Raw genomic sequence first — 12,058 nt, 5'->3', positions numbered from 1 at the left:
TATCTGCCTCCCTTTTGCCTTTATTGACATGCATACATGTTGTATGTTTGGGCTATACACACACATATATGGGCCATTCTACAGAATCAGAGTCTTTTTCCACAAATCGTGTACATATGCAAATTGTGTAATATCCAAGGTGCACATTTCTAGTAACTGTGCTCTCATACTGTGTTTTCTCTCCCCAAATTTCTCACTTCCTAAACACATAAATATATAATTTAATAAGATCGGTTATATCGAAAAATTTCGATTTTTCTTGCATCTCCCTTTGTAAATATATATTTTTCTATTTCATTAAAAAGTTTTCAGAGGTAAATCAATAACCATTACAACTTTAACATTATTTCCTTCCAGTGTGATTTATGAGATTTGTTGTATTTTGAATCCATTTTTTTTTTTGTAAAAGGCAAAAAGTGATTTCAAACTTAGTGTTTGGTTCAATATATATTCAAACTAATGAATCCCTATCATAACGTCTTAGTTGATAATTCAGTATACTTTTTTTGTGATTAGTAGTGACTTTTTCGGTACTTTTTGCTTTGGTAGCGACCACATCACATTACAGAATTTTAACCTACATACTAAAATACAAAAAAAAAAAAGCTTAATTGTACTGAAATGTTGTTTATTTCCCCCAAATAAAAGATGGTGTTTTCTTTTGTCACTACCGGAACAATGATGACATGTTTTGGTAGTGACATTTTTATGGGATAACGCCTACAAAAACCAAAGTTGTCACTACCGAAACGTCAAATGTTTTGGTCATGACTGTTTCGATAGTGACAATTTTAAGGAAAAACATCCAAAAAACAAAGTTATCGCTACTGAAATGTCATCAAATGTTTTGGTCGGGACAATTTTATAGGATAACACCCGCAAAAAAACCTAAGATGTCACTACCGAAACACAAAATGTTTTGGTCGTGACTGTTTCGGTAGTGACAATTTTATGGGATAACACTAGGGGTGTGACGAGACACTTATCCCACAAGACAAGATGAGACATGAGCCTGGGTTCACGAGACGAGATTTTTAAACTTTTTTTAGGAAACAATGAAATATATAGGGAAAAACAGTATTTTATTCAACTGAACAACATAAAATGCAAAAAAATGTAGGTGCATTTTGATATCAACTTGTACTTTATAAAAATTCTATTTTAATGAATTATGTGAAGTAATAAACATGTAAAGAGACACATTGTGTCACAAGATCTTGTCACATCCCTAGATAACAAAAAAACCTAAGATGTCACTACTGAAACTTTACAAAATGTTTCGAACTGTAACTTTCAGTAGTGAAAATTTTATGGGAAAACATCCAAAAAAACTAAGATTTCATTACTGAAACTTCACCAACTGTTTCGGTAGTGACAATTTTATGGGATAACACCCAAAAAAACCTAAGATGTCACTACCGAAACTTCATCAAATGTTTTAGTCGTGACTGTTACGGTAGTGACAATTTTATGGAATAACACCCCCCCAACTGAAACTTCACCAAATGTTTCAGTCATGACAATTTAATGGGATAACACTGAAAAAAACAAACTGAAAGTTCACAAAATGTTTCAGTTGTTACAATTTTAGATACTTTTGAACCTAGTTTAAAGATGCTAATCCACACATGGTTAGCTAGCAGAGTTCTGAACACATATGAAAAACTAAATGTTATGGAATAATTCCCCCCAAAAAATTAATACAGAAAAATGGTGTTCAGTAGTGACATTCTTTTTTCAGACTTTTGAACACATTTACCTCAAAATGATTGGGCTTATCTACTCACCATGTAGCTGTAAGAGATTATTATTTCATTATTATATCAGGGTGTAGTTAAAATCAGTCTCAGCCAGTGGATTATGAAAATGCGGGACATTTTTTAAACTTCACTTTAAAAACAAAAATCAAAAAGATATTTTTTAAAACAATGGAATAAAATGCAAAAATTAGTTCAATATCATTTTCATAAATTGAAATTTAGGGGTTAGGGATAAATATTATTGTGGGTTTCAATAAATAATAAAAGGATCTTAGTAAACAAAAAAAAGATTTGAATACTTCAATGCTTTTTAAATGTGTTTTTTTTGGTTGTGGGACAGCAGTTTGGCCAATTTTTGATTATTTTGAAATATATTCTTATAATCACTTTTCATGTTAACCAATAGCCAAACATCAGTTCTAGTGCTTGTTTATTATGTAAGGCCTACTTTTTTTTTTTACAAACTAATCAATGTCCTATTCTGGATTTGCTACCTAATGGACTTTGTCCACTTGTCATTCACAGATTAAACACCAGAGGAGGCTGTTGAGCTGCTGTGCGAATTTAGCAATGAAGCAATGAACACTCTTCTGGAGACATAGTGCATAAGCAGCTGGACAAACAACTCAAAACATGTTTATGCTGCCACTTGTTAAAATCTTTAATGCTTGTCAGAACAAGTAAACTCACAAAAGAATTACATAAATTCTCGTTCTCAATATCTTAATCATATACGTACAGCTACTGCAGAACAGCCATTCATGCATCGAAACACTTTCGTCATATGATTTTCATTGATTTTTACATCACAAAACAAAACGTAAAAGAACAAAACAATCTGATGCACCCTGATTACTGTGGTAAACCAGTAATTAAACATAGAATTAAAACAAAATAATAATAATAACAACAACAATAAAAAGAGCAAAATGTGGATTTGGTTCCCTCTTCATGACAAATACGAGCCACGAATTCATCTCTTCCCAGGCGCGTCTGGCACATGTCGGTAGCTTGTGATTAGTGTGAGGAGTGAACCTGGATTATTGTTAGAGCAAGGTATGATTGTGCAATCAGTTACCTGAAAATATTAACACCGCGAATCCTCCATTGATGAGCACGGTACAAACCAAGCATCAAAATCATCCAGACTTCACACGGGTCCAAAGAGAGGAGCCAGCGAAGATGAGAAACAACTAAACCATGAGTGACTCTGTAGCACTTGACATGATTATTGCTTACAGTTCCGCTCTCATAGTCCCTTATCCTGTAAATAATCCACGGCTGTTTGTGTTGCTACAGATCGTCCAGAGATGACATCGTGACTGGGCTTCGTACTAATTGCAATAAGGCAAAACAAGTGCTGCAAGCTGGTTATCAGTGTACGCAAACAGAATGCATAACTAATTGCATCGAGGCCTCTTGGCTTCCTCTATGCCCTAAATCTGCGCTGTTGACGGACGACTCAAACTGCATAACCACGACGTCGATGGTGTTGATCAACAGATACTGCACAAAACCCTCACACACTCACTCACACAAACACACACACACATTATGAATGCAGTTCACAGTGTCTGTGTAGGAAATAGTTTTCGATTCCAAGTGGGATTTTGCAAGATTTTCACCTGCTGATAAAAAGTTCTGCTCGACAGCATCTCCGGTGTCCCTTTTCACTCGTACTTCATCAAAAAAAACAAGTTAGAAATGTTCAAAAAGGCACACGTACTTCAAAAAGAGTCGTCTTTCTTTGTATATCCGACTGCATTGGGGCGCCACTGAGAAGTCGTGAACCTTCATTTCGCTGGCCCGCGATGGCGACGGAAGTCTCCCTTTGGTGCGTGAGCGGTCACAGCTTCTCCCCGTCCAGCAGCTCCCGCAGCTCCTGCTGGATGTCCTCGGGAAGCTCCAGGCCGGGCAGGTCTTCCAGAGGGATCTCCTGAGTGGGCATCTCCAGCGGAGGGAGCTGTGGGATGGGAATGTCCTTGGCCTTGCGTTCCTCGGCCGTCTGCGGAAGCACCCAGAGCTCCGACCGCTCCACGAAGTCGGCGTCGGCGTAGGGTTCCTTCTTCAGCCTCGAGTTCTCCGTCCGCAGCTGCTCGTTCTCCCTTTTCAGCTGTTCGTTTTCGGACACCAGTCGGTCCACCAGGTTGCGTAGGTCGTCGATGGTGGTCTGCTGCTCTTCTAGTCGGGTTTTGTCGTCTTTCTGGGCTTTACTGCCTGCGCAGGGCTCTGGGACAGTGCCTTTGTTCTTTAAGAGGTACAGCCAGGTGTCGTACTCACGTTCAGAGGGTTGGGAGACGTCTGTTGTTAGGTGGCGGCGTGGCGTCTTGTCTGAGGCGAGGACGTGCTGGAGCGTTCTGGGCTTGTCCTCTCGCTTCGCTCGCTTCCACTGCTCCTCGATCAGCCTCTGCTGCTTGACGTGACTGTCCCGCTGAAGCTCCAGAGACAAGCGAGCCTATGTGGGAAAGAAACATCTCGTAGTCAATTTTATTCACTATAAATGATAAAAAAGAAAATGCAGGACCATCTAGACGTACCTGTTCACACTCTGTGAGCTTCATAGCCTCCTTGAGAAGTTCTGCGGAGATATCACAAGTTAGAAGTTATTAAACTACTTTTGTGAACGCCTGTCAAGGACCGACTTAAATCTTTATTTTAGTTTTCTTTGTGCGGAAAAAGTATTCTCGTAGCTTTGGAACATTACAGTTGAACCTCAAATGGACTGTTTTATCAATGCCTTTACTACACTTCATCCAAAATATCTTCATTTGTGTGATATGCGATATGGCAAAAATATCATATCAAGATTTTTTTTTTTAAATATCACAATATTATCACGATTCTTTGTCATGTTGTAGTAGTTATTATAAATAAATAGTAAAAATATTTCACAATAATATTACTGCTTTTGTTATATTTTCGATCAAATAAATGCAGGCTTGGTGAGCAGAAGAGACTTCTTTAAAAAACAAAAATGTTACTGTTCAAAATTTTTGACTGGTAGTTTATATTTTGAATTCTTCACATTTTATTTATTTATTTTAATTAAATGAAATTCATTCACATCTCTTCTCTGATTATGTATTTACTGGCTAGAGGCCTGTCACTCAATTAGATCACAGCATAAGCAAACAATAATCAAATCAATTCCCAATGGACAAATTTTAAATGGTCCTATTTTTATTTTTTTTGTATTTATTCATTTATTTTATTTTTTTGCAAAAGAAAAAAATACCATTTCATTTCAACTTTAAGGCTTGCACAACTAAACATTTTACTAGTTGTTGCTAGGTCAAATGTTTACCTTTCGTAAATAAGAATTTATTTCTGTTTTCTATTTTATTTTAATTTACACTTTTTAAAATGACATCCATAATTGTTAAAGATAACATGAAAGACAGAAAACTATTTAAAATATTGTGGATATTTTTTTTAGCTAGAATATTCGTAATTGTACAAGCAATATCACATTTTGTGTACAGCTGACAATTTTCTGACTGTTTCGCTGGAACACAGAACTAAATAAATCGCCATAAATTTATTTTCACAGATGAAACAATTAGAAAAAATTGTCTGAAAGAACCAACCTGCAGCTTTTCTGTGGCAGGAGATGGCATCTTCAAATTTCCCAGCAGCCAGCAAGCGGTCTGCTTTCCTGCACTGTTGATGGGCCTGAAAAAGGCAAATTATTTCATTATTAATTTGTCAACACAACACAGTTACTCATTGACAGCTCATTACCTGCTTCAACAGTATTTCCCCTGATTAACACTAAACCATCATGAGAAATGGAAGGAGGATATCTAAACCGATGTGACAAAGCTTCTGTCATTCCTCCAGCTCCAACTACATTACAATCTAATAATAATAAACTATAATATATATTAATATTAAGTGTCCATAACATTACATTCAGTTTGCACTTAAGTTTATTATTTAAAATATATTATTTCACTAGTAAGTACGCTAAATGTTCTTCTTTTTCACAAGGGGAAGATACTTTTATGATTAATTATTAAGTTAGAATATGTTATATATTATATACATTTATTGTTTTTAAGTTGTTTTACGTTTTTTCAGTTTCTGAAATTATATTGATATTTATACCAACATAACATTAAGACATCGATGACAGAGGGAGAGAGAGAGAGATATACTAAGTAAAAAAAAAAAAAAAAAAAACTTTAATCGTTGCTGCTTTGTTGTTATGCTGATAATATAATTTGCAATGCAACATTTTTAATAAACTTAAACTTTTAAAAAAGGCAAAACAGAAGCATTTTCAATAGCAATCTAACATGTTTGGATCCCTATATTAGTTATAACGCTATTCATTTATCATAACTTGACAGTAAATAGATTTTAAAAAGATCCCTTTGCTCTCAATTTGAGGATTATATCAAGTACAGCCAACAGTAACATCCTGGCATCAGTCATAAAACCCTAGGAAATAATAAATCACACATTTGGACTCAAATGTCAGTGTGTGTTTGTTTAAAGGTGATCAGCTGTCAGCAGTAAACAAACACACATATGGAGACTAACTAAGACAGACTACATTAAAATAGCACACAGTTTCTACGAAGTCTTCACAAGACGGTGAAAGGAATTAAAGACCCGGCTAACCTCTTCGCAGATTTATTTTAAATTGTTCAGAGATGAAATGCGGCTAAGCTAACAGAAGCTAGTATGCTAATGTGGCTTGTAAACAGACACTTACGAGATTGAGAGGACTGTCCAGCACCTCCATTCCTTCATCGACTACAGCCTCAACTACACGAGAGACTCATTGGCACATTATTGTCTTTATTCCGGGACCAGACACTCTGGTTTCACCGGTTACTGATGCACTGCTACAATAGACGAGCAAAAACAACAACAACTTCCCCCTCCGCGACGTCACCGCTGCGTCACCTCACAGCGACGTAAGTGACGTGTCAACGCTTTTCTTTAATCTATTCTATTTAGTAGAATCACGCGAAATCATAACACATTCATAACAAGTAACCTGTTTTAGTTACAAACGTGTCTCATGAGATGAAACCATGTTTAAAATCCGCTCTATAATGCGGTGATGTTACCTCACCACTAGATGGCGCGTTTGTCCTACAAATTCAATGCTACCTGGTATAGTAGTGCAAAGCAAAGGGGTACTTTTTTTTAGACATGTACCATATTTTCTTTATTGACCTGTACCTACAATAGTAAGTACCTCGGAGCATCATATAAATATGTTGTATAAGCGTAACAATATTTTTTTTCCAATGTCATTACTGTGCAAAGTTATGTAAATGATCGTGGCACAGATAAACGTATATATTTTTTCTTGTTCTTGAATATATTTTTGTCCCTGTTAATAGCATAAATATTCATATCATGTATCTATATATACATAAGTAAACATACGATATAATATAACACGATATAAACGAATATAACATATACAATAATCTATTTATTTTAATATACACAGGCATTAATGACATCTCTCCATCAATGCCTTTGTTTTTGACTCCGTATGTCCTCATTTGTTATTGTTTGTTGTAAGTTTGTTTATGCAATTAAAAAAGACCAAAACACAATGAAATTAGTATTATGTTTCATAGATAATTACAAAGAAACAGCAAGCGACACATTAAATCAAATATAACATTTTCAAGTAGTTATACTGAAATTGTATTTTCTTTTAAAATATACTCTTTTTAAAATGTAACTACAATGTAAAAACGTGTATGTAAACAAAGTGCATTGTATCAAATGATATATATAAATGTTAGTACAGTAGTTATGAACATGGGTCCCAATATAACATTATCCCTGGATATGTGTTATGCATCACTGAGATACTTTGGTGGATGTGAAAAGCACTGAATCTATACAATATACGTGCATCAAAGACACATGCAGTGTTACAAGCTGTGTGTTTTTCTGTCCAGCAATTGGAGATTCCTTGCACAGCATAATATTTTGTTCATTCAAAGAGTGCACTTATTAACCGACGACGTCATTGGCTCAAGTACTTTGTTTTTGTTGTCAAGTGCCACTTGCTTTATCCAAATGCTCTTCAATTACTACTAATAGAGAACAGAACTGGATCAGATACAACCTCATGAATCACAGCCTAAACACCGCCCTGCCATACACTCGCAGAGCTCAGGGCCATATAAGGCCGGGTAATGCACATTTCATATGAAAACCTTTGATCAGCCTTTTGATGCATTTCTTGGATTGACTGTTTTTACATTACATTCGAATGATATTACAATATGTGACCCTGGACCACAAAACCAGTCATAAGGGTCCATTTTTTTGAAATTGAGATTTATACATCATGTATAATCATGTATGGTATGTTAGGATAGGAAAATTTGGACGAGATACAACTATTTGAAAACCTGGAATCTGAGAATACAAAAAAATCTAAATATTAAGAAAATTGCCTTTAAAGTTGTCCATATGAAATTCTTAGCAATGCATATTACTAATCAAAAAATAAGTTTTCATATATTTACGGTAGGAAATGTACAAAATATCTTTACTTAATATCCTAATGTTTTTTGGCATAAAAGAAAAATCGATAATTTTGAGTGATACAATACAACTTTTTATTTAAAGTACAGTTGAAGTCAAAAGTTTACATACACCTTGCAGAACACAAAATGCATGTTATTTTTTATTTAGTACTAGCCTGAATAAGATATTTCACATAAAATACGTTTACATACAGTCCACAAGAGAAAAAAATAGTTTAATTTATAAAAAAGTTCAAAAGTCTACATGCACTTGATTTTTAATACTGTTGTTACCTGAATGATCCACAGCTGTGTTTTTTCCCATTGTTTTGTTCAGTGATAGTTGTTCATGAGTCCCTTGTTTGTCCTAAACAGTTAAACTGCCTGCTGTTCTTCAGAAAAATCCTTCAGGTCCCACAAATTCTTTGGTTTTTCAGCATTTTCGTGTATTTGAACCCTTTCCAACAATGACTGTATGATTTTGAGATCCGCCTTTTCACACTGAGGACAACTGAGGGACCCATATGCAACTATTACAGAAGGTTCAAATGCTCACTGATGGTCCAGAAGGAAACACAATGCATTAAGAGCCTGCATTAAAACGTTTTGAATTGAAAGAATCAGGGTAAATTTAACTTTTTTTCTTCTGGGAAACATGTAAATATCTTCTGTATAGCTTCTGAAGGGCAGTACTAAATGAAAAAAAAAAAGATATTTAGGCAAAATAAGAAAAATGTACACATCCTTATTCTGTTCAAAAGTTACCACCTTTGGCTCCTAATGCATTGTGTTTCCTTCTGAAGCATCAGTGAGCGTTTGAACCTTCTGTAATAGCATATGAGACCCTCAGTTGTCCTCACTGAATATGGATTTCAAAATCATAAAGTCCTTGTTGTAAAGGGTTCAAAAAGACAAAAATCCTGAAAAACCAAAGAATCTGTGGGACCTGAAAGATTTTTCTGAAGAACAGCAGGCAGTTTAACTGTTCAAGACAAAGGGACTCATGAATAACTATGACCAAAAAAGAAAAACACAAACCACAGCTGTGGATCAGTCAGGCAACAACAGAGTATTAATCATCAAGTGTATGCAAACTTTTGAACGGGGTCATTTTTATAAATTCAGCTATTATTTTCTCTTGTGGATTATATGTAAATGTCTTTTATGTGAAATATCTCATTTAGGTCATTGCTAAATAAAAAATAACATTTTGATCCCTCTTATTTTGGTAAAATAATTCATATTTAGCAGATTTTGCAAGGTGTATGTAAACTTCTGACATCAGCTGTAAATGCTTGTCTGAGAGAAACAACTCATATAGAGATCTCATTTGAGACATATCAACAGACATTTGAAACTAAATTCTTTCTCAAAACATAAAACATGTCAATTTCAAATACAATGTTTGTGATTCATAACTCAGTCATGTTGATCCTAAGTGTAAATAACCCATATTTAGCAGGGCATTGCAAAGCGCTCTCTGTGTTTTGTGTACTGTATCAGAAGGCCGTCGCTGGAACACTGTGGGTGTCCATCGAGACAACGGACAAATGTGAATCGAGTCATAACTCATTGAAAAAAAGTCTGTCCGTTCATGTACAGCAGCCCGCTGGAACAGTCTTGCCTTTGTTTAGGCCTCTGAGGTGCAAAGTTAGCCTGCTTTTCTCCTTCAAAGCGGTCCTAACTGCCGTGTATGTGTGGGATTCATTGTGAACCTGTTTCACATGCTGCTAACTTGACATTTGTGTGACCGATCCTTTATTTAGTACGTGAATGATGTCTTCTGAGCTGGATATTAGCTGTGTGATGTTCTGAAGCACCATCCCTGCTGAAAAAAACAGCTAAAACCAGCCTATGCTGGTTGGCTGGTCTTAGCTGGTTTAAGCTGGAAGTAGCTGGTTTAAGCTGGTCTCCCAGCCTGACCAGCTAAGACCAGCCTGACCAGGCTGGAAAAATGGCCAAAACCCCTCTAAAACCAGCCTGCCGCCCAGCTATGACCAGCTAAAACTGGTTTTAGCTGTTTTTTTCACCAGGGATGGCTAGGTGTTTTATGTTCAGAGAGCATTCAATCACACTGCTCTTATTTCTTCTGAAGTATGTAGTATGTGTAGTTTGTTTTGTTTGCATCTTTTCTGAATGCATAGACTTCCCTACTATCCACCTTATTTTTTAATGCAGAAGTAAGCTTTTACTGGTAATGTGTGAGACTTACGGTTTATAAAGCCAGCGTAGGGAAATAACAAGAAGAATAACAAAGTGCAGTAAACTGTAAAACTGTTTGCACTACTAACCATTGTGAGCGTCATAATTAAGATAATACTTTAAAATAATAAAGTAAGACACACCAGTTTGCAAAAACAAGCAGCAAAACTAACTAAAATAGCTGGACACGGATGAGACCGAAAGCCAGATACATAAAATTTGCAAATGGTGCTGAATTCTGAATTCACAGTATTCATAAACCAGTAGTCAAAAAGCATATGACCTACTGTTTCCAATGAGATTCTGAAGTGCGCATCCAACAGATACATTACTATCCCATAAGTCCATGTTGCTGGTAGGTCACATGACAATGACAAAATTAAATTCAATGGCAGATTACATTCATATTACAAACATAAACTTTTATTTTTTCAGTAATTACTACTTGAAAGAAGTACCAAAGAATTTCAGACACATCCTGTGTGCGGTGCTGTCTCCCACAATGTAATGCGTTACTTGGAAATTTGGAAAGTTACTTCACTTTCCATTTCCTGTGTGATGTACAGTATGAACCTGATCTCACACTACAGTTCTAAAGTTTGTATTCATTACGATTTTTAAAGGAAATTAATTTTGCATTAAATTTCAATTTGAAATGTTTCAAAAGAATTGTATTTCAAATTCTTTAGAACTTTATATTCTTCAAAGAATCCTGGTATTTCCACAAAAATAATAAGCAGCACTGTTTCCTGAAGGATCATGTGACTGTCATGTATCTGGTCTGTCTTCTCATCATGAACTCTTGCACACACATTCTGGACTGCAATCCCCATAAGCCACTGCACCAATCACTGCACACAGCTGCTCCTTGTTTCCCACTGAACTGATTGCTGCACACACCTGTTTCACATTTACCCACGTGCATTTAAGCCACAGACACACACACTTCCTGGCGAAGTCTTATTGTTCCTATGGTCGTAATTCTAAGCGTTTTTCTCTGTGTTGGATTATCTGTGTATGACTCTGGACTGTGTACCCCGTTGACGATTCCTGCTTCCTGCCATTGCGACCATTCCCTGTCTATCGAACTGTTTCCCGGATTACCTACGTTGTTCCTGTTTTCTGGTGATTATTCTGGCCTGTTGACTATTCTCAATAAATGCTGCAAATGGATCCGCACGTCTCAGTCTGACTCCATGTGACAGTGACACTGAAGACTGCTGAAAATTCACAGAAATAAATTAATTGAAAATCTGTTAAAATAGAAAACAGTTATTTTAAATTATATTTTATATCAAATAAATGCAGTCTTGGTGAGCATAATATACTACTTTAAAAAACTTTTTTTGGATGAAATTTGGTTTAAAAAAATACAAAATACCTTTTTTTTTTTTTCTGGTAAGATGCTTATCATAACTTACTGTATTAAAGTAGTGAGGTCATATGACAACAAAATCCAGACATTTTACAAAGTAAATTACTCTGTTACTCTTATTACAACTACCTCTCATTATTTTGCAATTACATGTCTGCTTACTCTCTTTAGAGTGTTAGTAGACTGTTAGATTAGGGTTAGTAAAATAA

General features: G+C 35.5%; 1 protein-coding gene across 1 annotated transcript; it reads right to left on the bottom strand.

The window, feature by feature from the left end:
* Positions 1–2,407: 2,407 nt before the first annotated feature.
* Positions 2,408–6,678, bottom strand: nrbf2b (nuclear receptor binding factor 2b). The gene is made up of 4 exons (XM_073828614.1): positions 6,481–6,678; positions 5,348–5,432; positions 4,298–4,338; positions 2,408–4,215 (listed from the first exon to the last, which is right to left on the bottom strand). The coding sequence occupies exons 1-4, from the start codon at positions 6,508–6,510 to the stop codon at positions 3,607–3,609; spliced, it is 765 nt and encodes a 254-aa protein (XP_073684715.1). The 5' UTR covers positions 6,511–6,678; the 3' UTR covers positions 2,408–3,606.
* Positions 6,679–12,058: the final 5,380 nt, after the last annotated feature.

Source organism: Garra rufa, chromosome 22 (genome assembly GCF_049309525.1).
Source record: "Garra rufa chromosome 22, GarRuf1.0, whole genome shotgun sequence".
NCBI lineage: Eukaryota > Metazoa > Chordata > Actinopteri > Cypriniformes > Cyprinidae > Garra > Garra rufa.
This window is presented reverse-complemented; position numbering and strand designations above follow the sequence as displayed.

Coding starts and splice junctions, on each gene's coding strand:
- nrbf2b (XM_073828614.1), bottom strand. CDS start 6,510: ATGGAGGTGCTGGACAGTCCTCTCAATCTC. Junction 5,433..6,480: donor TGGACAGTCCTCTCAATCTC/GTAAGTGTCTGT, acceptor TGCCTTTTTCAG/GCCCATCAACAGTGCAGGAA. Junction 4,216..4,297: donor AGCTCACAGAGTGTGAACAG/GTACGTCTAGAT, acceptor TTTCCCACATAG/GCTCGCTTGTCTCTGGAGCT.